This window comes from Podarcis cretensis (genome assembly GCF_951804945.1).
Source record: "Podarcis cretensis genome assembly, chromosome: 12".
Lineage (NCBI taxonomy): Eukaryota > Metazoa > Chordata > Lepidosauria > Squamata > Lacertidae > Podarcis > Podarcis cretensis.
In genome coordinates, this window is record NC_137181.1 from 57,473,585 (window position 1) to 57,501,423 (window position 27,839).

At 43.4% G+C, this 27,839-nt stretch overlaps 1 protein-coding gene across 4 annotated transcripts; it reads left to right on the plus strand.

Annotated features, from left to right (window-relative positions):
- The first annotated feature begins 33 nt into the window (after positions 1–33).
- On the plus strand, positions 34–27,468 carry NME8 (NME/NM23 family member 8). 4 transcript variants are annotated; one of them, XM_079947602.1, is made up of 16 exons: positions 34–130; positions 1,905–1,945; positions 2,040–2,097; positions 4,192–4,298; positions 6,445–6,516; positions 8,658–8,774; positions 11,098–11,164; positions 13,310–13,386; positions 14,796–14,888; positions 16,652–16,872; positions 19,120–19,298; positions 20,593–20,737; positions 21,535–21,642; positions 22,479–22,630; positions 25,446–25,590; positions 27,153–27,468. In XM_079947602.1, exons 2-16 carry the CDS (start codon positions 1,913–1,915, stop codon positions 27,400–27,402), a joined length of 1,824 nt encoding a protein of 607 aa, XP_079803728.1. In that variant the 5' UTR covers positions 34–130; positions 1,905–1,912; the 3' UTR covers positions 27,403–27,468. The 4 variants fall into 4 exon arrangements, with proteins under 4 accessions (XP_079803728.1, XP_079803725.1, XP_079803727.1 ...); XM_079947600.1 differs by lacking the exons at positions 11,098–11,164; positions 13,310–13,386; positions 14,796–14,888 and adding an exon at positions 704–813 and having other exon boundaries at positions 87–130; XM_079947599.1 differs by lacking the exons at positions 11,098–11,164; positions 13,310–13,386; positions 14,796–14,888.
- The last annotated feature ends 371 nt before the right edge of the window (positions 27,469–27,839 follow it).

A 27,839-nucleotide genomic window follows, 5' to 3' on the forward strand; every position in this document is an offset into this window, starting at 1 on the left:
CCGTTGGCTTCTACCTGAATGTTCTTTGGTGACCATAGCAACAGCCGTAACCGCCTGCACCTCCATCTCCCATCCTTCCTGAAGGTTCATTTCGCTCTATGGAAGTGGTTTCCCTGGACCAGTTAACACAGTGTGTATAAAGACATGGCATGCTCATGGCGTCTGTGTGTATGGAAGTGAGATTTATGTTAATACAGTGGACACTGTGTGTGTGTGTGTGTGTGGTTGCGATTACATTTATTGCTATTTTGCGTGGCCTGGATGACCTTGCTGTGGTGTTGGGCCTTCTCAGCCTAAAGGACAAAGAGAGACACAGTCACAGGACAAGGTTCTAGGAGATAGTCTGTTCCAACCATTAGCCACCTGTTCCCAAGAGGATGCTTCAGAGGTGCACAGGATGACAGGGAAGTTTCATCCTAAAATTAATCCTGGGGAGTTGAGGTGAAGAAGTGGGATGCTTCATCCCTAAAATAAACATGGCAAAGAAGCTCAGATGAGCTTTAGCCCTTGCTATCCTCATCCAGATCTGACCTGCTTGACACTCAAAAACACTTCACTGAGGCCCAACAAAAATTTTTCAACCCTCCAGAACTGGAATGAATAAACTGTAACTGATGTGCATTGCTAAAGATGTGTGTTATGTACTCATATTATTGTATCTAGGATGAATACATGTTGGCTTTTGTCTGTCTGTGTGTATGAGAATTAGTAATGTTGTTCCGTGGGCACTGAATGCATTGTGTTCTGCAAGCCAGTTGCAGAAGTGGAAAGTCACACAATGTTCTGTCAACATCATTTCCCCCAGAAAATAATGTGAGCTTAATAATGGGATTAATTTATATTGTTGGTTTGAATCAAGTCTTTAAAAATGACAAGGTATATGTGAGATGACTTCAGGTTTTTTAAATCAGTAATTTGTGGAAATAGACTAGCAAATCCTTGTTATGCTGTGGACCTCAAATTTCATTGTGGTAATTCCTACAGTTATTTTCATGCTATCTAACCCACTCTACTGGTGTAGAAAAGATCGATCCCAGCAGAATAGATGTTTTCAAATAAATATATTGAGAACTTTGGTGCCCACCTAATGTTTTGGAAGTTTAGAGTTGTTGCTAACTCTGTGGAGATTGAGCTAATGGCAAATAATCTGTCACAGGCAGTAGAATAACCAGTCTTAACACTGAGAATGCCATAACTTAATTTACTGCTTCACATATCTAATGAAGACGACTGTAGGCTGTGAAATCTTTTGCCACAATAAATTTCTTTAAGGTGCTACAAGATTCTTCGTTCTTTTTTGCTTTCCCCCTCAATGTTTTAATGAAAGACAAGGGCTGGAGATAGATTAAGGGAGCTGCAGGTGAAGACCTCATTTCCCTTGTTATGAACACACAGGGTGGTACTCAACCAATTTTTACTTGGAGTATATTAATGACTCTTAGTCATGTCCATTAATTTCAATGGGCCTGCTCTGAGAAAAACTTAGGTGAATACCGCCCTCATGTTTATTTTATTTTTGTCAATTCGAAAATCTGAAAATTTTATTTTTCAAGAGCTGGATGGGGGCATACCCTATGGACAATAATGAAAATGCCCTAAAATATGAAATGCACTAAGGGATGAACTGCTGTGTTTTCACTAACCCAGGAAACTGGGGGGAATTGATATTTAATGGCCAAATGATCACATTGTCTGGGTTTGCTGCTGCATAGAGCCGTAAATAAAAAATTCACATTAAAATGAACTCCAATTTCTGTTGACTTTTTTTTGTAAGTGTGTTAACGGGTTGCAATGGACATGAATAACCGAGGCTCATTAATTTCAGTGGGACTACTCTGAGTGGGATTTAGTTATAATCCAATATCTTTCTCAGTCGTCTGTTTGTTACATTTCCACAATTATAGGGAATAAGATGGCAAGCAAGAAGAAGGAAGTTCAGCTACAGGTATAGATTTTGTCTTTTACCTTAATTATTCAGCTGCTTGCTGGAACACCCAGCACTTTAAAGCTGACAAAACTCTACGTTTGCTTTACTTTAGGCAGTAATACTTACTCAAGAACAATGGGAAGAAATGTTGCTGAAGAAAGGTCTAACAGGTACAATTCCCCCCTTTTCTCTTATATATTAAAGTGTGTGTGTGTGCAAGCATGTACGCACCAGTGTTTAATTGCGTACACCCACTGCAGTGCATTTACTTTGTAACCCCTTTACTGGATGTTGTGTCCTCACAAAAATAAATTCCTGTATGATTTTAACTTTTCAGAGCTTATATCTTGTAAGTAGTCCAAAAATATGAAGTGAAATAAAGTGTGGAAATATAGGCTGTTAGATCTTTAAAATATGCCCTGCCAAATCACTTCCAAAATTTCCCCCTTCCCCCAGAATAGGAAAAGATCACACATTTGGTAAGTTAAAACTTGGTTTACTTACTAACTCTCCAAAGGTCGTGTTCATATGCTTTTCCATACATCAGTCAGAAAAGTGGCACAGGCAGTAAAACTTAGTTATAAAGTGGTAAAGGTTTCTGTACAATTGGTGTAGGAACTTAAAAGTGGCTAGTGAGAGCCATGCGGTTGATCTGGAGGAATCGCCTCAAACCTCTTCACGCACTGAGCTGCTCAGGTAGACGGGGGGTGAACAATTGGCTTTATTACCTATTTCCTGGCTATCCCGCAAATATTCCCAATGATTCTAGGTGCATTTAAAAAAAAAAATGGGCACCTTAAATGCAAAGAAGTTACACTTACTGTCACATCTAGCCTGACTACCAGGCATAGAAGCACAGAAAGCCAACTTCTGATTTGCAGACTACAGAACTCTTGATTTGAACCCTAGTGGCACCTGGCATCTGTGTACTGTAAAATTAGACTACAAAGGCATACCTTTTTTGAGTTTTCTGATTTTCATTAAATATGTTTAACAACAACAACAACAACAACAACAACAACAACAACAACAATTTTATTATTTATACCCCGCCCATCTGGCTGGGTTTCTCCAGCCACTCTGGGCGGCTTCCAACAGAACACTAAAAACTTCCCTAAACAGGGCTGCCTTCAGATGTCTTCTAAAAGTCAGGTAGTTGTTTATTTCCTTGACATCTGGTGGGAGGGCGTTCCACAGGGTGGGTGCCACTACCGAGAAGGCCCTCTGCCTGGTTCCCTGTAACTTCGCTTCTCGCAGTGAGGGAACCGCCAGAAGGCCCTCAGAGGTGGACCTCAGTGCAGTGGCGGAGGAAGAGGAGTGCGGGGCGAGCGCAACATCCCCAGCAGCACAATCCTGGTAGGGTGCCATCGGAGGTGCTTCCCCGCCTGCGCTGGGCGCCACGCCCCACAGGCTGTGTGCCATGCCCCCAGGTGGCATGCCACGCCCCCAGGATGCCCGCCACGCTCCCAGGACACGTGCCAGCCCCCCCCCTGTCTGCTCTCCACCCCCCCCCCCCAGTGCAGGAGCATGAATCTCTACCACTGCCTCTGTGTCTGGGCTGAACGATGGGGGTAGAGATGCTCCTTCAGGTATACTGGGCTGAGGCCATTTAGGGCTTTAAAGGTCAGCACCAACATTTTGAATTGTGCTCAGAAACGTACTGGGAGCCAATGTAGGTCTTTCAGTACCAGTATAATATGGTCACTGCGGCAACCTGGCAGTCAGTGCGTTCACCTGTGCTGGGCCTGCGGCTACCACATATGGCAGGCTACTCTGCTAAAAACAAGTATTGGCATTCTGCCAGCTCTTGAAGACATGCCTAGACTTGGCCTTCTGGTCTTATTTTTAATTATTTTTAACTGTTTAAATTGTTAAGCCTTTTAGCTGGCTTGTTTATATTTTAATTAAAGGGGTTTTAATGCTTTGATAAGACTGTCCCATTGCGTATTTTAATTACGTATGAATTTTATAATTGATTTTATGCTTGTAAACTTAGAAGCCATTTTGGTATACAAGTGTTGTATAAATAAATTTATAGTAGTAACAGATGTAGTGAAACTTAAAACATGTGTTAATTCCTGGAATATGATTGCTTAGTACTATTGATATATCATGCCTATTATTAATTTGTGATCTTTCACATAAAACCTGGTAAAAACATGGTTTCAATAGAGGGGCATGTCGCTGCCCCCAGATCAGAAAAATCGATATCACCCATTTGAAGTTACACATTTTATTTAGGCACTTTGTTGTGTGTTTTCCAGTAGTAGATGTATATCAGGCGTGGTGCGGACCTTGCAAAGCTGTCTTGAGCTTATTCAGAAAACTAAAAAATGAATATGGTGAAGATGGTCTTCTGCATTTTGTGGTGGTAAGGATCCAGATATGAAGCCTTCCAATACCAAACATTTTTGGGGAAGTATACTTTTGTGCTCTGTGATTAATTTCCTTATTGCAGTTTCAGCAAAACACTGAAGAATATATTCCAAATACAGCGGTACCTCAAGTTAAGTACTTAATTCGTTCCGGAGGTCCGTTCTTAACCTGAAACTGTTCTTAACCTGAAGCACCACTTTAGCTAATGGGGCCTCCTGATGCTGCCATTGCCGCTGGAGCACAATTTCCGTTCTCATCCTGAAGCAAAGTTCTTAACCCGAAGCACTATTTCTGGGTTAGCGGAGTCTGTAACTTGAAGCGTATGTAACCCGAGGTACCACTGTACATTGTCATTATTTTATTGCTAGGTTGACTGATTTCAGCTGCTGGAGAAATCCTGTACTCACATATCAGGGTTGCCATACATTCAGAATTTCCTGGACATATCCAGAATACTGCAGTTGGAAGCTGTGTCTGTGCAGAAATTGCCCCCTCCCCCGCAAAAAATGTCCAGGAAAATTCAGACATATGGCAACCCATGTTGGCAGTGTCATTTTTGGCAATTATCCTTAAAAATAGCCCCAAAACTTCTTCCTTTTTTTTTTTTTTTTTTGCAAATTTGCCAAAAAAGCTCAACAACTACTTTTCTGGCCAGATTTTCACTGTTTGAAATATGGCAACACTATCACATATGAAAAGCTACTGCACAGTTACGAAAGAGGGGAGGAGTAACAGAATTATAATATATGAACCTTAGCGGGTGGCGCTGTGGTCTAAACCACTGAGCCTAGGACTTGCCAATCGGAAGGTCGGCAGTTCGAATCCCCGTGACGGGGTGAGCTCCCGTTGCTCGGTCCAAGCTCCTGCCCACCTAGCAGTTCAAAAGCACATCAAAGTGCCTGTAGATAAATAGGTACCACTCCAGTGGGAAGGTAAATTGTGTTTCCGTGCGCTGCTCTGGTTCGCCAGAGTCATGCTGGCCACATAACCCGGAAGCTGTCTGCGGACAAATGTCGGCTCCCTCGGCCTATAGAGCGAGATGAGCGCGCAACCCCAGAGTTGTCTGCGACTGGACCTAACCGTCAGGGGTACCTTTACCTTTACCTTTTAGCCACCTTTTAGCCACCTTTAAGCTAAAAATACAAGAATTGGTGCAGATGTACCGTAGTTCATCTACAAATAGTATTTCCAAAAATAAAAATCAAGCCTTGGGAATACGTAACTTTCAGAAGGAGAGGGTACTCTGCCCTCAAATTTTAGAACACAAAATATTGTTTAACAGATCTTCACTGTTTATTTCAGAGAGTGTTCCACATCCCTAAAGACCAATGTTAAAGATTCTGGATTTTCCAAAATGTTGAAATACTGCTCCCACTGCTGGTTTGGGAAGTGCTGTACGCCACATTCTGCATCTATCATGCCATTTCTTATTACATACCAGGTTTTGATGTTTTTACCTGAAACCCACTTTGATCTGAATTGGGGAAAAGAACGACCAAGTTGTCTTTTAACCTAGTAATGTGTGCAGAGCTTTACACATATTAATTTCCCATTGATTTCAGTGAAATATTAAGCAAGCATGCGCTTAACTCTTGCTTTCCCTTTAAAACTAATGGGATTTCAGAGTACTTACCTTTGGCTAGAAGAATGCTATTTATTTCCTTACATTTGCATTTTTCAGTAGCACCATCGGTGAAGTCATGCAAACATTTGTTGTGAATAGGATCTAAACTGGAAACAAGGCAGGAAGCTATCAGCAGACTGCAAATCAAAATTCTCGGTGACCCAGCCAGTAGTACTCTACAGAGAATCTACAGTGGTACCTCTGGTTAAGAACTTAATTCATTCTGGAGGTCCGTTCTTACCCAAAACCATTCTTAACCTGAGGTACCACTTTAGCTAATGGGGCCTCCCGCTGTCACCACGCCGCTGCCACACGATTTCTGGTCTCATCCTGGGGCAAAGTTCTCAACCTGAGGTACTACTTCTGGGTTAGTGGCGTCTGTAACCCGAAGTGTTTGTAACCCGAGGTGTCTGTAGCCCGAGGTACCACTGTATATGGGAATTGCTATAGTATAGCTTGGCTTGCAGGTGTTTTGAAAAATAATAATGTAGGTTATGTATCTGTCCTTCATTTTTAGGCAGAGGCTAACAGCATTCCAAGTCTGCTCCCCTTTAAAGATAAATGTGAACCCGCTTTTATCTTCTGTGTGGTAAGTACATGGTGAATGACCTTAGTTTTTGTTTTGCTGGTGACTAATTCTCAGTTAATTCTTCAGGTTGAAAAGAGGCACATCACTGAAGTATGGACTTATATGAAATAGTTGACTATGGAGTTGGAACAACTGACAACAAACCAGTGATAGATGTCAAAATAAAAAAAATTAAAAATTAAAAAATTGTCAAGTAGCACCTTAGAGACCAACAAAGTTTGTTCTGGGTATAAGCTTTCGTGTGCATGCACACTTCTTCAGATAGTCACCAGACCCCTATATATATATAGTGGGAGGGTGGGCTGGGGTTTTTCTCAGAAGGGTAGTAGGAGATGGGTGATAGATGTGCCACACATAGAGATCAGTGTGTGCAGGAGCACATCTTTCTGCTAGGTCACAAAACATCAAGGGATTCAGAATACCCCAGGTCACACATATGCAGAGTATTCTATATGCCAATATGCTCAGGCCAGAGGCGGATTTAGGGGAGTACGGCCGGTTCGGTGGCACTGGGGACAGATCCATGGGTCAACACAGGGGGCGTCAGAACTATGATGTAGAATGGCTTATTATTTGAACCATTGCCATTGAGAATCTCAAGCTTAGTGTGTAGACATCAGTGTTATCTCCAACTTCCTCTGAACAGTCCTAAACAAAGCAGTTGTCAGATAAGAAAGTAAAGGTTCAGTGGTGTAGAAATTTAATTGATCACATAAATAAAACAAAATATTTTGATCATTTGAAGCAAGTGCCTCCAATTGTTTGGAGCAGCAGATTTTTAAACAAACAAACAAACAAACAAACAAACAAACAAACATTTTAATACAAAAATAATACAAGATCTTAAAAACAACTGAAACTAACAGGCATGCATGAATCCCCTTGGTATATCAGCAGGTGCCACAAGAAGCATTTTCCTCTGTGAAAGGAGAAAGGGGAATGCTTCATCGAAGGCTGAACCACAATTACCTTTCCTCCATACTTTAAAGTTCCACATCAGAACCGCTGCCCCCCTCTTTTTGCCCTGGAGCTTTCACAATAAAAACCCACTCCTTTAAGCTCAATCGGAGCAAATGTCAGTCCATGGAAAACCTGAATTAACCTTTGCACCGATTGAGCACTAAAGACCAGGTTTTAACAGGGAAAGCTCCGAAGAGAGAATTAAAATGCTCAGACACAGAGTGTTTAATCATGAACCTATGCCTGAAAAGAGTGGGGCAAAGGGTGTGCATAAGCCCTGAGATGGTCCCTGCCATCTTTTGGAAGTGTGTGGTGAGGCAGAGCTGGGAATTGGTGTCACAATGTTGTGATCATGAGGGCTCAGAGACTTCTCAATTTTCTTCCATCGCCTTCCACAGCTAAGACTCCCAGTGTTCCCACACCACTGATCCCCCCTCCAGTTTGTTTATGCAAATGGAATAAACAATTAATTATAATGTGTAGGTAGATTCATGCAATGCCAGTTGAGCTGAGTTCCCATGGAAATCATTGGGGCAAGTCATGGTAACTTTTACATTGCTTCCAATAGGCTCAGCTGGAGCTTAACTAGCCTTCAGTGCAATCCTATGCACTTTTACTCAGAAGTAAGTCACACTGAGGTCATTGGGCCTTACTCCAAAGTAGGTGAACATAGGACTGCGGTCTTACAGTGTCATCTTGTGCAGATCTCCTCAGAAATAAGTTCAATGAGACTCACTCACAGGCAAGTGAGTATAACAGGCATTTGAAAGATAATGATTAATGCTGCTGTTTTTCGTTAATTTTAATTATTTTAGATCATTGTGTTTATGGTGTTTTCGTGATATTTTGAGCAGTCTTGGGTGGCTATTCCCAAAAAGGTAGGCTATAAAAATATTTTTTAAGCAAAGATAAATACGTATAGGGTGATAACCAGAGTTAGTCATACTCAGAATAGACCCACTGAAATAATTGGACTTAAGTTATTTAGGTTTGAGTGTGACTAGCTTTGGATACCACTGATAGGATTGCAGCCATAGGCTTTCAGGTTGTTGGAAGCAAATAAAGCACATAAAATGAAAGGTTTGCACCTGGAAAATATTTGTTGTTGGAAACCAATTAAAACATACAAAACTATGAGATGTTGCTGAACACTGTTTTATTTGGGCAAATATTATTTTCAGGATGGCAAGATGGTAGATATTGTGAGAGGTGCGAATGGACCTCTTTTGTGTAGAAAAGTCATAGAGATAGTAGAACGAGAGAGAAGAATCGTAGCAGGAGAAGCAGAAAGACCAGAGGTAACTCGGCCTTGACTCAGTATTGGCATATTTTATTAAGAAGTACGGTTGCCTTCTCTATCTAATGCTCTGTGTTCTGCTTTATTGCTGATATGATTTTTATTCTTTGTACACATTCCTGTTTTCATTGGTTTGAAAGTGCTACCCTGAGTATATGTTCACCCTACATACTTATTGATCCCCCCCCGCCCCCCGTCGGACCATTTCTCTGTTGCAAACTGCTTTGGAAATGATGCGGAGAGCTTTGAAAATTAACTCCAATCCTAAGGGTTCAATTCGCTAGGAGTGCCCATTCATGGTGTCTAGGGCTGCCCCACACCATTAAAGCACATTTGAAACACATTTCCTGCACCGTCAAAGAATTCTGGGCACTGCCGTTTCTTAAGGCTAACTGGGAAGTGTAACTCTTGTGAGGGGTAAACTAGGTGGGTGATGATCTACAATGGCTTATGATCTATGGCACTTGCACACAACAATATCAGGTGGAGGCTGAAGTTAATCAGAACAATTCTAGGAAACGTAAATGGACTCAGGCACCATTGGACACTATGAATGTGCAGTTGTGGGTGGCGCTGTGGGTTAAACCACAGAGCCTAGGACTTGCCGATCAGAAGGTCAGCAGTTCGAATCCCTGCGACGGGGGGAGCTCCCGTTGCTCGGTCCCTGCTCCTGTCAACCTAGCAGTTCAAAAGCACGTCAAAGTGCAAATAGATAAATAGGTACCACTCCGGCGGGAAGGTAAACGGCGTTTCCGTGCGCTGCTCTGGTTCGCCAGAAGTGGCTTAGTCATGCTGGCCACATGACCCGGAAACTGTCTGTGGACAAACGCTGGCTCCCTCGGCCTATAGAGCAAGATGAGCACCGCAACCCCAGAGTCATCTGCGACTGGATCTAACAGTCAGGGGCACCTTTACCTTTAGAGTGGTGCCTCGCAAGATGAAATGAATCCGTTCCGCGAGTCTCTTCGTCTTGCGGTTTTTTCGTCTTGCGAAGCACGGCTATTAGCGGCTTAGCGCTATTAGCGGCTTAGCGGCTTAGCGGCTCTTAGCGGCTTAGCAGCTTAGTGGCTATTAGTGGCTTAGCAGCTTAGAAAAAGGGGGGGAAAGGGGAAAAACTCGCAAGAACTCGCAAGATGAAGCAAGCCCATAGGGAAAGTCACCTTGCGAAGCGCCTCGAAAAACAGAAAACCCTTTCGTCTAGCGGGTTTTTCGTCTTGCGAGGCATTCGTCTTGCGGGGCACCACTGTATTTCCATGGGTCTTGTTGTGGGGCAGGGTTGCAGCAAATTTGGGGTTGCACAGATGCACTGGCAGAGCCAGTCCAGCACTCCCACTGGTGCGTCGTACAGCCTTGACCCCCCACCCAGGTAAGCTGCTGCAATGCCCGTGTCAAGAGTGTGCCTTTGCAGCTCTACGGCACCCACCCTTTGCAACAGAGTCCTACCACGTTCAATGGAACGTAATCTCAGAATCTCAGAAACGTGCGCACCACCTTGCCATTTTAAGCACAGAAGTCCCTATTGGTGCCGAGTGGTGCAGTCATAAACAAATCTACTCCAAATCACACCTCACCAAACTCAGTGGGACTTACTGCCTGTGAGTGGTTATAGGCAGGGATGGCTGGAACCCCTTGGGATTGGTGGCATGGGAAGGCAGGGAGCCCAATGGCGGGGAAGCAGATGGCGCCAGAGCCAATTTATTCCAGTTTTGTTGCCATCTTCCCTCTCCTGAGTTCTACAAGGGGGGCCCTGAGACTAAGGAGCCGGAAGGCAGGGCCACACCCTGGAAAGTTGTAAGTAAGAAAGCAGGCAAGGTAACAGCTGCTGTGGGAGGCCCTGAATTCTGTCAGGATGACAGTGGGTGTAGGGAGCGTGGGAGAGTAGCCTTTTCAGCCCATCCAGAAGACACCCCCTAAAACTACTAATAGGCCTAGGGATGGGGGGGGGAGACAGTTACAATGCCCACCTTTTTTCCTTCATAGATCTAGTATCAGGGGCGGGGGTGATATATTGAGGAAACACCACAGCAGGGAAGATTATCCCCTTCCTCCGAACTGCAATCTTGAACCAGTGCTCTTCTCCCCATCACCGGCTTTTATCCAATCAAAGCTGCCTTACCTTGCAGCTGATGGTATCTATCCATTGATGCTTTCTTGATGCTTTCTATCCATCCATCCATCCATCCATCCATCCATCCATCCATCCATCTGTTTCATTTCTATACCGTTTGGAAACTTTCGAAAGAACTGTCTCACGATTGCATCCTTACCAAATATTATTTTGAAAAGTTGGCATGACCGCCATGTAACAGTGAAAACATTTTCAGTTGCCAGAACTTCTGTTTGTGGAGGAGAAAGAATCCGATGAAGAACTTGTAGAAGAAGAAGCTGTCGGCAAGTTTTCCTGATAGATTTTTATTTTTATTTTTAGATAGGTAGCAAATCAGTGGTGTGATCATTGTTGTCGCCCGTTAACCATTTGTTGGTAGGAATGTCTTAACAGGAGACAGACGCCCCCGCAGCTCCAATGGGGAGGAGTTAAGGACGCCCTTTCCCACCACCCTGTCTCAGGGTCCATAGAACTGTGACTCGCTTCACCTCTGGTTAGTCATGCTGCTTACCAGGTGCTAGAGGTGGAGGGGAAAGGCAGCGGTGAGGTTGGCACAGTGCAAACACTCAGGTGGGTAGTGTGCCAGCCTCTTCACTGCCGCCCCCTCTCTGTCTTCCTCCTTATAAGCAACAACGCAACCAGCCAGAGGGTCAGGGGAGTGCCACTACCCGTCCACACTGTCCGCTGCGGACTGCAAGGCCAGCACCACATTATGGCCATTCCAGGCCTGCCATACAACAGGGTAGATAGAGCAGGGGTCAGCAAACTTACTGCGCCTAGGAGTATCTCCAGTGCCGTGGGTCGTGCGGTGGGTCGGAGGGCAGGGGAGCGCATGCCCATACGCATGTGCGTACGCTATTTCCGGCACACTTCTGGGTTGGAGGAGCATTGGAAATAGCTTGTGCGCATGTGCACAAGCCTCCTCCGACTCAGATGTGCACTGGAAATAATGCTTGCGCATTCACAAATAACTCTTGCGCATGCACACAAGCTGTTTCTGGTGCTGCTACCCAGAAGTGGGCAGCCGCACAGTGCCGGTAAGAGTGGGCGGCAGCAGCGGGCGGCGGGGGACACCACAGGCCGGATAAATGAGTCCCTTGGGCCTTGTCCGGCCCACGAGCCTTAGTTTGGGAACCCCTGGGGTAGAGTGACATGCTTCAGGCTGCCCTGTGAAGTGGGCAAGACATGAAGGCAGGAATTGGTATCTGAATGAGGCAGCAAGGCTTTTGAAAGGAAAATGTCTGCACCTGCAGCCACCTAAAGCAAATTCAAGGAAGAGTTTCCCATTCTAGTGGTTGTTTTTTTTCCCTGATGCCCAGAGTATTAAAAAATGCCAATCTGTCAACATTTCAGACCACATTTTCTGATATCTGAAAAAAACCCATTTGTCATTTTCTTTTTACTCATCTTGGGTAAGGATGCAGACAAAAGAGGCAAATGTTTCATGCTGCTGGGGGTGAAAATAGGCATGGGTTTTATTGGGACCGATTTTTAGTCTTCTAGACAGACAGACTTAGAGGGAGGTTTTTTGTTGCTAGAAAAATACAAATTGGATAAGGTGGACTTACTGGAACTGATTTTCAGTCAGCTATACTACCAGTGTCTTTTAAACATAGCTTTGTTTGTCCTGATCACATTTCTCATACTTACCGTATTTTTCGCTCTATAAGATGCACCAGACGACAAGATGCACCTACTTTTTGGAGGAGGAAAACAAGAAAAAAAATATTCTGAATCTCAGAAGCCAGAACAGCAAGAGGGATCGCTGCGCAGTGAAAGCAGCAATCCCTCTTTCTGTTCTGGCTTCTGTGATAGCTGCGCAACCTGCATTCGCTCCATAAGACGCACACACATTTCCCCTTACTTTTTAGGAGGGAAAAAGTGAGTCTTATAGAGCAAAAAATATGGTAGCTACCTGTATGATAATGTCATTTCTGATGACACAGATATGAAATTGTGATGTGGTGCTGTTTTTGATGGTCAGATGTGGTCAGATGCCTGTAAGGATTTGCATTTAAATACAGTGGCACCTCGATTTTTGGATGTCTCCATTGCCAAACATTTCAGTTTTCAAACCCTGAAAACCCTGAAGTAAATGCCTCCGTTTTTGAACATGCCTTGGAAGTCGAACGGCTTCTGCTTGCATGTATCTGTTGTTTTTTACAATTTTCTCTGTTGAATTGGCAGACCGCCCTTTGTGCCTCAGTTTTCAGACTTTTTGGAAGTCGAACGGTCTTCCAGAACGGATTACATTCGAAAACCGAGATACCACTGTAAATGGATCCCACACAGGGGAGGCATAGATGTTAGTGCTTGTTAAAGCATCACAGGCATGTATCTATAAAAGAACATTTGACATAGGAAGTTACTTAGTACGTAGTCTTGTCCCTATATGGTGAATGTTATATACACTCCTGCTTCTCTTTTAGAAGAGGAAAAATATACTGTTGTCATCATAAAACCTGATGCGGTTGAAGCAGGAAAAGTTGAAGAAATTAAACAAACGGTAAAGAAAACTTTTTACCAAAAAATATGAAACAATACTGATTCATTTGAAAACTAGGGTGGCAGGAATTTGCTAAGCCAGATGCGCAAAACTTCCATATGAAAACAGACCAAGAGCCATGTGGCATTATCCTGTTTTTTTCCAGCTTCAGGAAGGCCATAAAGGAGCTTAGTAAGCTGTCTTACATGGCAAGGGGGCTGAAACCATTTTGGTGGGCTGTAAATACTTGCACAGTGATGTATTAAATGCTGTGCTAATCTGTATTTCTTTGTAATCTGTAGCGTGGATGCTGCTCCCTTGAAAAGCCAGAGAGCTTTGTGGAAGAATTTTTGTTTGGCCGCTTACACTCTCCATATTTGCTCTGCATCCAGTGTGGCCCCACCCCTGGTTTGGAAAGCAGTTAACCATAAGCCATATACACAAGCCATATATATCCTGTACCTGTTCTAGCATTTCTTATGAAATCCTGCATTTTGATGTGCTGTCCCACAAAACAGCTTAGATCTGAATCGAGAAAAGCAACTGCATTTTAGACCATTAATGTGCACACAGTCATTGTGCCGAAAACACCGATATACCACTTCATCAAGCACTGTGATAAAACCACTATCTACTCTTGCATTATATGCTTATTTGCTCTCCTATCGGTTACTAAGCAACAGTGGCTGTAGCAACTGAGAACTTTTTTAACAGGCTCAAAACTTAAAGGCAGTATGCCCTGCGTTTTCCACAACATATTAATTTCATGGTGAAGAGATTCACAAGCCTTGCTTGCATGAATTTAGAACATCGTACTTGCAACGAGTCATTGCTTTATATATAATAATTCAGGAACGGTTAAATACTTTTGTGCAAAATCAAATTACTGGATACAAGCTTTTCAGCACAATCCTATCTGTACATTTAACCAATTGCTCAGCCCTAATCTTCTAACAATGCTTAGATGATCAGGCAATTTTGTGGGCATGCTGTTCTGCTGTAACAGAGAATGAAAAAGGGGTATCAAAGATGGCTTTCCATCCTAAAAATGATTGGTCACATTAAATTGTATGTTGCACCTCCCTGTTTGTTTAAAGTTTTTACATTAAGATTATCGCGATACATGAATTTTTTAAATTTTCATTTGTTCCTTTGTTCAGATCAGATAACTGATCAGTTAAAAGTTCTTTGATTGGTTGCACTGCTTAAACACAGCCTAATAACTAGTGGCGTAGCGTGGGGGGTGCAGGGGGGCCCGGCCGCACCGGGCGCAACATCTGGGGTTAGGGCAAATCCACGGGTTAGGGGGCGCAAATCCACGGGTTAGGGGGCGCAAATTACTTGCCTTGCCCCGGGTGCTGACAACCCACGCTACGCCACTGCTAATAACCCAACCTTTTTTCTTCTGAAATGTGCTCCGATAACTGAAGATTACAGAAGCAGGCTTTAACATTCTTGCAGAAGCCCTGAGGACATTAACGGATGAGCAAGTTAGGGATTTTTATCAAGACAAATCAGAAGAGGTAAGAAGAACAGATAAATGTGGGAGAACATAGCCATTGATGTAGCTAATCAAAATGATTGATTACATGAACTGCATGTTAGCATAGCTGTGGGGAAGTAATCTAGTTACTATTTTAACTCATGGTTGGATAGTGTTCTCGAAGCTACCAGCATGAGTTTGACCAAACTGTGGGAGGCAGTGGAAGACAGAAGTGCCTGGCGTGCTCTGGTCCAGGGGGAAGAGTTGGACACGACTAAACGACTAAACAACAACAACAATTTTAACTCACAGAAAAACAATGCTGGCTTGGCTGTGCCTCTGCCTCATCCCCCTTTCCATCGTTTCAGGTCCCCATACAGCAATGGAATTCCCATCAGTTAGCTTCCAGTTGGTGACATCACTCCTGTTTACTGGGAGGCAGAGGCGCAAGGCGGCACCAAGGTCCGCATGGAGCAAACGCACTAGCAGGAGGCTTTTGGGAAATGATTTATAATGAAATGGGAAAAAAAGAAAGAGTAATCTTTGTTAAAAAACCAGAAGCCTTTTTATTAGGTATTCTGGGAGCGGAGATTCCAAAAAAAAAGAGAAAATTGTTTATGTGTGCTACAATGGCCGCCCAGATGCTGTTAGCTCAAAGGTGGAAAGAGAAAGCAGTCCCAACCAAAGCAGACTGGCAAACCAAGTTAATAGACTATGCTGAAATGGCAAAACTAACTGGAAAGCTCAGAAATGAAGATGACAAAAAATTAAAAAAGAATGGGAAATGTTTATCATGTACTTTGAAAAGTATCGTCAACAGGTTAATACATTGGCAGGATTTTAAGAACGCTTGTAATTTTAGAAATAGTGTAGGAAATTTGAGATAAAATAATAATTTGGAATAGAAATGATATGCAGTTGAAAAAGAAATTTAAGGAAGTAGGGAAGGGGCGGGGGAGGGAAGTCACGGGATTTGGAGAATCCCATTTTATGGATTTGATATGGCTTTTACGTATATTTACTTTGTTTGTGTTTGTTGTTGTTTGTTTTGTTGAAAAACTAAGAAAAATATTTTTTAAATAACGAAAGACAAATGCACTAGCAGGAATACTGGATTGGCTCTGCCAGTGCATTTGCCAAGCATCTTTCTCGACGTTGCCTGATCCCTGCCCTCTGCCTTCTGGTGAGCAGCCCTGGTGCAGCAAGCCAGAGGTCAGCCCACCATGGAACTGCTACTGGATAGAACGTAAACTTCTATATTTGAAATATTTTAGGATCTCAGTAGCATTGCTAGATTAAAGGTAAAGGTAAAGGGACCCCTGACCATTAGCTCCAGTTGTGGCCGACTCTGGGGTTGTGGCACTCATCTTGCTTTATTGGCTGAGGGAGCCGGCGTACAGCTTCCGGGTCATGTGGCCAGCATGACTAAGCCGCTTCTGGCGAACCAGAGCAGCGCACGGAAACACCGTTAGCCTACCTCGCCAGAGCAGTACCTATTTATCTACTTGCACTTTGACGTGCTTTCGAACTGCTAGGTTGGCAGGAGCAGGGACCGAGCAATGGGAGCTCACCCCGTCGCGGGGATTCGAACCGCCAACCTTCTGATCGGCAAGTCCTAGGCTCTGTGGTTTAACCCACAGCGCCACCCGCGTCCCTATTGCTAGATTACCTAATGAATATAACAATATGTTGTTACAGGTAACTTGTATCTCGGTAATAACAGGGAGAAATGTAGTGCAAAATTAATTGATGGTGAGTCTTCTTTCCTGGCCCTTAATGACAAAAATACTCCCCCCCCCCCAGCTTGACTTTGAAGAGTTTGTTTCATTTATGCTGTCTGGACCATGCCATGTGCTGATCGTTTCTGAAGGAAAGCAAACACACGAGGTTATGCCTTATTTACAAGAATTGGCTCCTGGAGAGGGAGAGGAGGAGGAAGAAGAGGAGGAGGAGGAGGAAGAGGAGGAGGAGGAGGAGGAAGAAGAAGAAGGGTATCGGAAACCTCCAAGTGAAGCGCCAACCAGGTAGATTCCAACATGGAGTGCGTGAGTATATGGGTGTGTAGGTGGATGTGATTCCTCCCACCCAATACGTGATTGACAGTAATGTTGCTTGTGCATTGGGTACTGTCAGAGCTGCCTCCAGGTCCCAGCTCACAGAGGACCAACGCTAGGCTGTAGTTATGTACAAAAGTCTTAATTGAGGTTCAGTTTCCATATTAAAGCCGCAGCACGCAGCTCTACGTCTCAACCTTAGACCGGCGAAGTCCCGTCTGAGTCTCCTCCCCTTCCACACCAGTTTAAGACTCTCGCCTTGCTCCACCTCTTCCTAAGTTCCTTTCTCCTCTGGGCCCTCTTGCCCGCCAGGGTTTCATCCTTCCTGGACTCCTCTGACGCTGACCCTGATGATTCTTCCCCCTCCTTCCGGCGGGCTTTAGGACCTGGTTCCCTATCCGGGCTACCTTCTGTGCCGCTCGCCTGTACATTTGAACTTGGCGCGCGCGCCCAGCCTGCAACTTTCCTCTTGACCGTTCCCTCGCTCTCTGATGGAGGCGTGGCCACCCCTGACTCCTCTTCTCTCACTGGTGGTGAATATGTGGGCTCTGATACCTGGGACTCCTCCCCCCCACTACGCTCTGGTGGGGAAGCTGGTCCTGATTTCCAACTGCTGCTCTGGGAGTCCCCGCTGGCCCCTTGTTTCTGGGGTGTCCCCCTTGGGTCCCCCCTTGCCCTGCCCATCGGCGCCCCCTTCTGTGAATCTTCCGATTCGCTGGAGAGGCTCACGGAATCTATTGGGCTGCTGTCATCCTCTCCTACGCTGCCCTCGGATTGCTCCCCCTCGCTCTCCATCTCCTCTCCTCACTGCGCTCCCGCTGAGTCCCTGACAGGTACTATGTGCAGGATTTTTCAAATCCGCTCTAGTATTTCAAGCGTGCCTTCATGCTAGGCAATATCAGATTTACTTCACTCAATTATTTATTTATTTATTTATTTATTTCATTTCATTTCATTTCATTTCTACACTGCTTTATATTTTAACAGCATATTAAAACACCAATAAAACAATCCGGAATCAAACATTTCTGAAGAAAGTCAACTATAGAGCATACAGACAAAGCAACATAATTAACAGAAAACTAAAATATTATCTTAAGAAATTCAAAAATAAAATGTAACCAAGGAAGTCAACTACAGAATACATATTTAACACAAACAAAGTTAACAAAAAAAATCTTAAACGTTTCAAAAAAAAATTGGTAAGTGAAGTCAAATATAAAATGCACGTTTAAAACAGCATAATTAACAAGGGAATAAAATATTATTATTGTAAGCATGACAAGGCTGGTTGGAAATTTTCTCTGCATCTACAGTAATTTCCTTCCGACCTCACAGTTTGCAATCTCCTCCCATACACCTCTAACTCAGGATAGGGCTTCATGCATCGGATGGAAGCTGACTATAGTCCATGAAAGGTTAGAACTTAATAAAAGGGTTGGGGCCTAAGGTGCCATCTGCTGCTGCTGCTGCAAAATAATTGCACGACTGCCCCTCTGGAAAGCCATTGTTAATTTATTCTTCAGGGTGGGGAGGGGTTTGCTCTGACTTGCCTTCTGACTTGCCTTCTGACAACCTTTTGGCTTAACTTGAAGACCAGCTAGAATTAATTTTTGAATGGGCAGAACCGGAGATTTCTCTCCCAGATTTCCTTTTCCTTATAGGTTACTCACGATTTCTTTTTGAGTTCTGGTTTAACCCATTTTAATATGCAATGGCGTACACCGCTAGGGGCACTGGCACAGGCACCAACTCCTAGGGGGTCGCTTCGGCCCCCCAATAAAATAGTTGAGGGGGTTGGGGGCCCCCAAAGTTCATGAGCACTGCCATTCAAATGGGGTGTATGGACTGCGCCTAGCAATCAATTATGTGGGGCAATCTGGGCAGTTACAAAGCACAGGGCACCAAGCTCTGGGGGTGCAAAACTGAGACGATCCAAAGTTGAGAAGATCCATTTGGGGGCACCAAATTTTGGCCTCACCCAGGGCGCCATATTACAAAAGTTTACCAAAGTCTGCCCTTGTACACACCAGCCCCTCTATCTCTTGCCTCTGAAATTATGTTTTGAATTATGTCTGTCTATTGCAGCAAGATTAGTGTTTCACAGCCAAGTCTATAAATTTCACCTCAAAGCTATTGTGATGCATTAAGTGCTCATTTTGTACTTTGTAAAATGTTTAACAGTGGTTACATTTATATTATTTTACCCTTTATTAGCTTGAAAGGGTTCTTGGAAGGCCAAGCTATATCAGATTTATGTGACGTTCATGACAGAGTGGAAGAAGCAAGCCGCGAATTGGCCTTCTTCTTCCCTGATTTTTCCAAGCCGAAGAAAGGCCCAACTCTTGAAAAAACAGTGGCCTTGATTAGACCTTCTCTCTTGAGGGAAAGGAGAGGTTAGTGGACGTCAATGCACAATTCTCTCCGTATTCTTGACATGTTGCTGGGTCCAGAAATGTGGCCGCAGAAGTCCTTCTTGCTCTGTACCAGGGACTACTATGCGCAGGGCAGTATCTTACAATACCCAAAATAATAATAATAATAATAATAATAATAATAATACCTTTATTGTCAATGTACAACCTGTGTACAATGAAATTAACTGAGCCTCCCCCCCCCAAAAAAAACACTCAGTCTCATTGCACAGTGTGTGCTTGTCGCACAACACACCAACCCCGAAAGTCAGTTGAACTATATTATTTTCCGTTCAACAGCCCATGGAGAGAAACTGTTTTTTAGCCTGTTGGTACGACTGATTATTATACTTCTATATCTCCTGCCTGAGGGTAGAAGATTAAAGAGGTGCTGGCCGGAATGTGAATCGTCCCTGAGAATTTTTCTCGCTCTCCTAAGGCAACGATCCCTTGCGATGTCATCTAGCAGACTCAAGGGATAGCCCATGATACCATGTGCTGTATTCACCACCCTCTGTTGAGACTTTCTGTCTGTGGCTGTCAAACCAACGTACCACACTGTGATACAATATGAGAGGACGCTTTCTATTGTGGCCCGGTAGAAGGAGGTCATCAATTGGTGTTTAACATTGTTCTTTCACAAGACCCTGAGAAAATGGAGTCTCTGTTGGGCCTTCCTAACCACCTGAGTTATATTGTTTTTCCAAGTGTCTTCACTAAGGTGAACTTCCAGGAATTTAAAGGAAGAGACTCTCTCCACACACACCCCTATATACAAGGCTGCTAGTTCCCCTCTCTTCCTCCAAAAGTCCAACACCATCTCCTTTGTCTTGCTAATATTTAGGTGCAAGTTATTCTCTAAGCACCATGTAGATACTTTCTGAACCTCCCCCCTGTACGCTGATTCATCTCCACCTGTAATTAGACCTATTATGGTATTATCACCTGCAAACTAAATAATTACAGTGGATGGATCAGATGAAATACAGTCATATGTATACAACGAGTATAAGTAAGGACTCAGCACACATCAAAACACAACGGGTTTTGATGTTAAAAGCTGCATAGCACAATATGGCTGCCATGAGGGGCATGGCCTAACAAAAAACTCGAGAGGCAGCCATTTCCAATGGATGTGATGGCAGTGGCCTGGCTGGGTGGGCGAGAACACCCCCACTTTTTGAAAGCAGCCGCCTCCCCAGTCTTGCTGTATCCACAGAGTACCGTGGGGTGGGGTGCCTACATGTGTTAACTGTTAATTGTCTTTTGCACGCAGATTCTATTCTGAAAAGGATTGAGGAGGATGGCTTTCAGATAGCAATGCAAAGAGAAATCTTCTTAACAGAAGAGCAAGCTCGTGAGTTTTACAAAGAGCATGAAGGTCAAGATTATTTCCCAGCTCTCCTGGAACAAATGACCAGGTGTGCCACTTAAGAAGCAAGAGCTTTAAACGCAGGGAGATAAATTTATTTTACACACCGCAACTCTGAAACTTGGTGGAAGGCTGAGAATCAAATATTAATCAGGGATGTATAAAATGAGTACAAAATCGCAGGTACAGAATGTATTACATACACAGCCTCTGGTTCAAGCTGCCCTCATGGGATCCCAAACCGAGCAGTGAATCATATTATTGTCTCCTGTTCAACTTCATGGGGCATCTGTGATTTAATTTAGCCCTTCCCAGTGATGGGATTGGCACCACCACTAGAGTTCCAGGTTTTCTGGTAAAATGGACAATCAGATGATGATCAGTTTTGGGGAGAATGCCGGGCAAAGTTGAGATTACTTCCAGACAAGGAGGGAATGCTATTTGGTCCTATATTAAGATAAAGTTATGTGTACGGGTCCCATAAGTAAAACAGACCAACAGAAAACACACAAAAATAACCTAGGCTCCTGTGTATCCACTTTTTTTACAAATAAATTTATTTAAAATGCTAGGAATATTGTGCATAACATATTTCTCAAACTAGTGGAGAGGCTGCATTTAACCAAGTATTTCCCCTTTTTTCTGTCTAGTTTGTTTAATAAATTCCTTACTTTATTGGCAACCCTGACTGAGCTATTTCAGTTAAAAGCAGAGCATTTAGAATGAATTTGGTACAAGTGATTCACACGGAATTTGTTAATGGTTTTATAAATGCAAAAAAGAGAGCTAATCATGAGTTTGTAACAGGTCTTTTTAAAAACCTTCTGCTGTATTTGCACCCAACAGCGGACCAACTCTGGCACTTGCTTTGGTACGAGAAAATGCGATACAGAAATGGAGAGCTTTACTGGGCCCAAAAATAGTAGAGGAAGCAAAGGAACAATGCCCAACAAGGTATTTAAAAAAACAAACAAACCACACATACAAATTCATTGCATTCTGATAGATGGAGACGGCTGTGCTAGTAGCCTAGAACATAAGTACAGTAAAGTTAAAGCCATGTTGTAATTTGTTTGACAATAGTGCCATCCTCTGGACAGTGTTGCATGCTTTCTTCTGCTACATCCCCCCCCCCCCGTGCCATTGAACCCATATTTTAGTGGTTAGTGTACAGTATTATAAAAATGATTGCATTGTTTTGTCAATGCCTTGATTTGACAAAGGTGAAAAAGTTGCATCTCTGAATAATGCAGATTCGCAGATTCCTGTACCCTAACCTGTCAGTAACGTGGGGGAGGGGGGACTGTTTCCCCAGGCTGAACCCCAACTACATCCTTTTGTAGGGGGATAACTTGGAAACGGGACGCAGGTGGTGCTGTGTTCTAAACCACTGAGCCTCTTGGGCTTGCCGATCAGAAGCTCAGCGGTTCAAATCCCCGCGACGGGGTGAGCTCCCGTTGCTCGGTCCCTGCTCCTGCCAACCTAGCAGTTCAAAAGCATGTCAAAGTGCAAGTAGATAAATAGGTAAGTAGACCTGGTGGGAAGGTAAACAGCATTTCCGTGCGCTTCTCTGGTTTCGCCAGAAGCAGCTTAGTCATGCTGGCCACGTGACACAGAAAAACTGTCTGCAGACAAACGTCGGCTCTCTCGGCCGGTAAAGTGAGATGAGCGCCGCAACCCCAGAGTCGTTCGTGACTGGACTTAACTGTCAAGGGTCCTTTACCTTTTTTAACTTGGAAACATAAAGGTTCTGTGTCCTATATCTAATTTCCCAATTTCATGGTCTCTAGTTTACGTGCTGAGTTCGCGATTGACAACACACCCATCAATCAGCTGCATGGAAGCACAACCGCTGAACAAGCTGCAAAGGAACTGGAATTCTTCTTTCCTGTGCAAAACACTTTTGCTGTCATTAAACCCACTGCTTTTGAGGAGCACAAAGGTAAACAGCCAGAGAATAGTACACCCACCCACTCTTAGATATTTCTTAGGCCAGAGGTCAGCAGACTTTTTCAGCAGGGGGCCGGTCCACTGTCCCTCAGATCTGGGGGGGGGGACTATATTTTTTTGGGGGGGATGAAGGAATTCCTGTGCCCCACAAATAACCCAGAAATGCATTTTAAATAAAAGCACACATTCTACTCATGTACAAATCCGCGGGCCGGATTTAGCAGACGATTGGGCCGGATCTGGCTCCCCGGGCCTTAGTTTGCCTACCTATGCCTTAGGCATTTCAGGAAGGAGCAGGATAGTACCTTCAACCCCCCCCACCCATGGGATGTAAACACAGGAGCAGTCAATGACAACATTCCTAGAGTACATGTTAGAACATGGGGAGGGATGTCTGTCCAGCAAGCAGGTAAACTTCCTGGGGACGGACTTCCTCCGCATGTGACCAGAGGTGGGTGTGGCCTCACCTGTGCAGGTAAATGATAAAAGCACAGGGCAGGCAGCCATTCTCTCTCTTGCCTCTCTCATCTTCATCTTCTGAAGGAGCAACATGCCCTCTTGGCTCTCAGCCAAGAGAGGACAGTACTATCTTCCTATAAGATAGATTCTAAGTGTATGTAACCTTTTTAAAGCTGTCTGCCTTCTGGGATCATATTGTGAACAGAACGTGAGTAAACTCTTTTATACTTTTATAAAGACTGTGTCGTGTCTTGTATTTTAAGAGGGAACAAAAGGGGAAATTACCAGAGTAATTATTATAGAGGTTCTAGCGAACCTGTGCAAGCATTACCGTTGCGAACTCAAAGGGGAATGTCATAAACTCTGCTGATATTTTGGGAACTTGTTAGCACAAGTTGGATAAGGATATAATTAGTCAATATATCCTCTCCTGCACCCCAGAACATTCCCACACCACCCACATGATGCTGATGTCTCTCCCAGTCATTTCAAACACTGTGATCATGTGTACAGTGTTGATGAGACATGGACTGATCATGTTGTTCGGATGCCTAATTGTCGTCTTCCAAAGCAACTACTCTATTCTGAACTTAAAAATGGTAAGCATAATGCTGGTGGTCAACAAAAGAGGTTCAAAGACTCTCTCAAGGCCAAACTAAAAATATGTAGTATAAACTGGGAAACACTGGCCTGTGAGCTCTCCAGTTGGAGAACAGCCTTGGCCAAAGGTTTCATGGACTTTGAAGACACTCAAACTCAGGACAAAAGGGAGAAACGCACTAAGAGGAAGGCATGCTTGGCAAATCCACACCGTGATCAACTCCCACCCAGAAACCTATGTCCCCACTGTGGAAGGACGTGTGGATCCAGAATTGGCCTCCACAATCCCTTACGGACTGACTTTTAAAACCGTGTTTATGGAAGACAATCTTACTCGGCTACGAGTGATCGCCTAAGAAGAAGTGCCACTGTATTCTGCTCTGGTCAGACCTCACCTGGAGTACTGTGTCCAGTTCTGGGCACCACAGTTCAAGAAGGACACTGACAAACTGGAACGTGTCCAGAGGAGGGCAACCAAAATGGTCAAAGGCCTGGAAACGATGCCTTATGAGGAACGGCTAAGGGAGCTGGGCATGTTTAGCCTGGAGAAGAGGAGGTTAAGGGGTGATATGATAGCCATGTTCAAATATATAAAAGGATGTCACATAGAGGAGGGAGAAAGGTTGTTTTCTGCTGCTCCAGAGAAGCGGACACGGAGCAATGGCTCCAAACTACAAGAAAGAAGATTCCACCTAAACATTAGGAAGAACTTCCTGACAGTAAGAGCTGTTTGACAGTGGAATTTGCTGCCAAGGAGTGTGGTGGAGTCTCCTTCTTTGGAGGTCTTTAAGCAGAGGCTTGACAACCATATGTCAGGAGTGCTCTGATGGTGTTTCCTGCTTGGCAGGGGGTTGGACTCGATGGCCCTTGTGGTCTCTTCCAACTCTATGATTCTATGATTCTAAGTATCTGGACAAGGATAGCCTAACTTCCATTGTCAATGCTCTGCTAACCTCTAGGGTAGATTACAGCAACACATTTTATGTAGGGCTGCCTCTGAAGACTGTCCGGAAACTTCAGTTGGTGCAAAATTTGGTGGCCAGGTTGCTGAATGGGGCAAGACGGTTTGGGCATATTACACCGATCCTGGTCTGACTGCACTGGCTACCGATTAGCTTCTGGGCCCAATTCAAAGTGCTGGTTTTGACTATAAAGCCTTAAATGGCTCAGGACCACAGTGCCTTAAGGACCGCCTCTCTCCACATGAACTGACCAAACCCTGTCATCATAATCTAAGGCCCTTCTTTGTGCGCCTCCTCCTTGAGAAGTCTGGAGGGAGGCAACACAAGAAAGAGCCTTCTCTGTGGTGGCTCCCCCCTTGTAGAATGCGCTCTCTAAAGAGGCTCACCTGGCACCTTCATTTTACACCTTTCAGCGCCCGGCAGAAACCTTCCTTTTCAACCAGGCCTTTGGCTGATAAATATTCTATGCTCTTTTAAATGTGTTTGTGGCAAGGGGTGCAGGGAGGGGAGTTTATTGGTTTGTGTTTTTTTCTTTTGTTTTTATTATGCATTTTGTGTTTTTATCTTGTATTTTTTTTGTTGTGAATGGCCCCGAGATCTACAGATTAAAGGCAGAATACACATTTAAAAAATAAAATTTAACAAATAAAAAGGGGGAGAAAAAAGTTGATTTCCAAACTAGTATCATTAAAATAATAAACAAAGGTAAGAGTATAATTTACTAGTCTTTAAAAGTTTAAGCACTTTTGAAGTTCTCAGTTCTAAACACACTTTTTTCCCTTTTAGATGAAATTCTACAAGAAGTAAAACAGGCTGGATTCATCATATCTGAAATGAAAGAAACAAACATCTCTTCCGAGTTGGCAGCGCAGTTTTATAAAAACCAAGAAGGAAAACCCTTTTATGATCAGCTTATAAATTATATGTCTGAGTAAGTGCCTGTTTTTTGTTTTAATTAAATCCACAGGAAGTATAGCAGGCCTAACTTGGAAGTCAACAAGCAGGCAGACAGCTTCTGGTACTGTCATGGATGTTTTAGGTATTTTTTGCACCTAGGGAGGAGACTCTTTCTGGACCATTCAGGGATGGAGGGTGGGACCTCAGCAGCTCCAAAATGGTGTTTTGGAACTTCATGGCTGGGCTTGCTAAGGTGGCGGCAATGAATATGGCAAACAAAGCAACATAAGGAATAGAAAGGAAGGAGCTTGCTTGCTAAGACTTCCTGGCCAAAGGAAAATGACTTGTTTTGAATTCCTGTATAAAATGTTTGGGAATCACTGCATTTAGTATCCATCCAGTCATCATAACACTAATTTTATGCTCCAGTCAACATTTACAAAATATATCAAACATGGATGAACAAATATTACAGATTCATAGATGTCAATGTCATGTACTGTATTTAACACTCAACCCTGCATTGTTGTTTTAGTGTGTGTTTTAAATCCTTAACTCCCTGCAAGGAATACTTCCTGTATTTCATGGTGAAATACATGCATATCTTCTGGATTTTCTATGATCCAGATCCCCAAGTTTAACTGGGAACTCCCTTCCTGGTATCAAATTGCACCTTGTCAATTTTTCCGTTGTAGTCTTACCCATGTTAAAATCCACCCATCCAGATTTTGTAAAGCTAATTTTATATGCAAAAATAGCACTGAATTATTATTTAAACTGGTGTGAAAGTTATTCAAATATATTTACAGGACGCTATACAAAGTCTGATTTCCTCTGTGCCTGAACTAGCTAAAAGACTCAACAAAACTCCTTTGGGAGTTATAGTTCAGCAGCATGTGGAGGGCCAAAGGTTCCCCACCCTTGTCTTAGGTTAAAAAGAAAATCTGTTAAAATTCATTAAGTACCCTGAACTATCAGTTCCTTGCAGGATTAAAAAGAAAGTTCCTTGCAGGATTAAAACTAAAGTGGCAGAAATACATAATTTGGCTGATGAAACTTCATCCAGTTTGCAAAACAATTTTTCACACATGCAAATAGTACTTTGGTGAAATTGAAACGCCCTGTTTTTAAAAAGGTTTTTCATCCAGAGCCTTTCGGCTGCTGCATGTAGAAAAAGAGTGCTCAGAATGTGCACTGTGCAACATCCTGATGTTCTGTGGCGCAACCATGTTGCAAAATGGCCTGTTTTATTTTTGTTAGAGCAGAGAAGGTTGTTAATCTACCTTCAGCATCAGTAGTAGTGTAATAATCTCATGTAAAGCTTTTAGACAAATGGGAAATGGGTAGATCACTGGTACATAACTGCAAAAATGAGTGAAAACTGTCCCACCTATATCCCATGCGTAATTTGGCTACCATGGACTGTGGTGCTTTAGGATAAACATATACCTCTGATATATTATCATAGGCAACATTCTGATATGAGCTTGCCTTGTTCATCTTGTGCAGAATGTCCTGCTAGTTATGTCAACACCAGCAGCTACAGAATCAGACTGTTGGTGTAACATAAATCTTTGAATGCCTTGGTTTTTCCAGTGGCCCCTCGATGGTGATGATTCTAACTAAAGAAAATGCTGTGGAGGAATGGCGGCAATTAATGGGACCGACAGATCCAGAACAAGCAAAAGAAACTCATCCCACCTCATTACGGGCTAAATTTGCAAAAGATATTTTGCGCAACGCTGTTCACGGATCGTCTAATGCAGAACATGCTGTGCAGAGCATTAATTTTGTCTTTGGAGATATCGATCTAGAGGACCTAAAACACAAATATGTCTATGTCTAGTAGAATGGTCAATGTGATTTTTTTATTTGCAATATGTGCCATAACTAATAAATGAGTTAGACTTGTTTTTTTCTTATTAACATTGTGTTACTAGTCAATCTCGCAACGTGCAGTTCTTCCACACTGATAACAGTGGAAATCTTGCCTGTGATGGGGGCTACATTACATTCTAGCAGAGTGATGTTCTCTATTCTAACCTTGGATGGCGAGGCTTAACTACAAGAATTTCACCATCATCAAACATCATTTGTATAATACAAACACGTGACTGAACATTGTGCTTGTAGTTCTTTCTGTGGTTAATATTGCAAAGTAATTGCATAATATGCCACTAACAGTTTTTAGACCTATTGATGATTACACGTTTCAGCATGGCATTACTTCTGACAGTTTGTATATGGCTGTGTTGGTGGGAAACTCTGGCACTTTCTACCCCA

Coding starts and splice junctions, on each gene's coding strand:
- NME8 (XM_079947602.1), top strand. CDS start 1,913: ATGGCAAGCAAGAAGAAGGAAGTTCAGCTACAG. Junction 19,299..20,592: donor TCTCTTGAGGGAAAGGAGAG/GTTAGTGGACGT, acceptor TTTTGCACGCAG/ATTCTATTCTGAAAAGGATT. Junction 20,738..21,534: donor CTCCTGGAACAAATGACCAG/GTGTGCCACTTA, acceptor TGCACCCAACAG/CGGACCAACTCTGGCACTTG.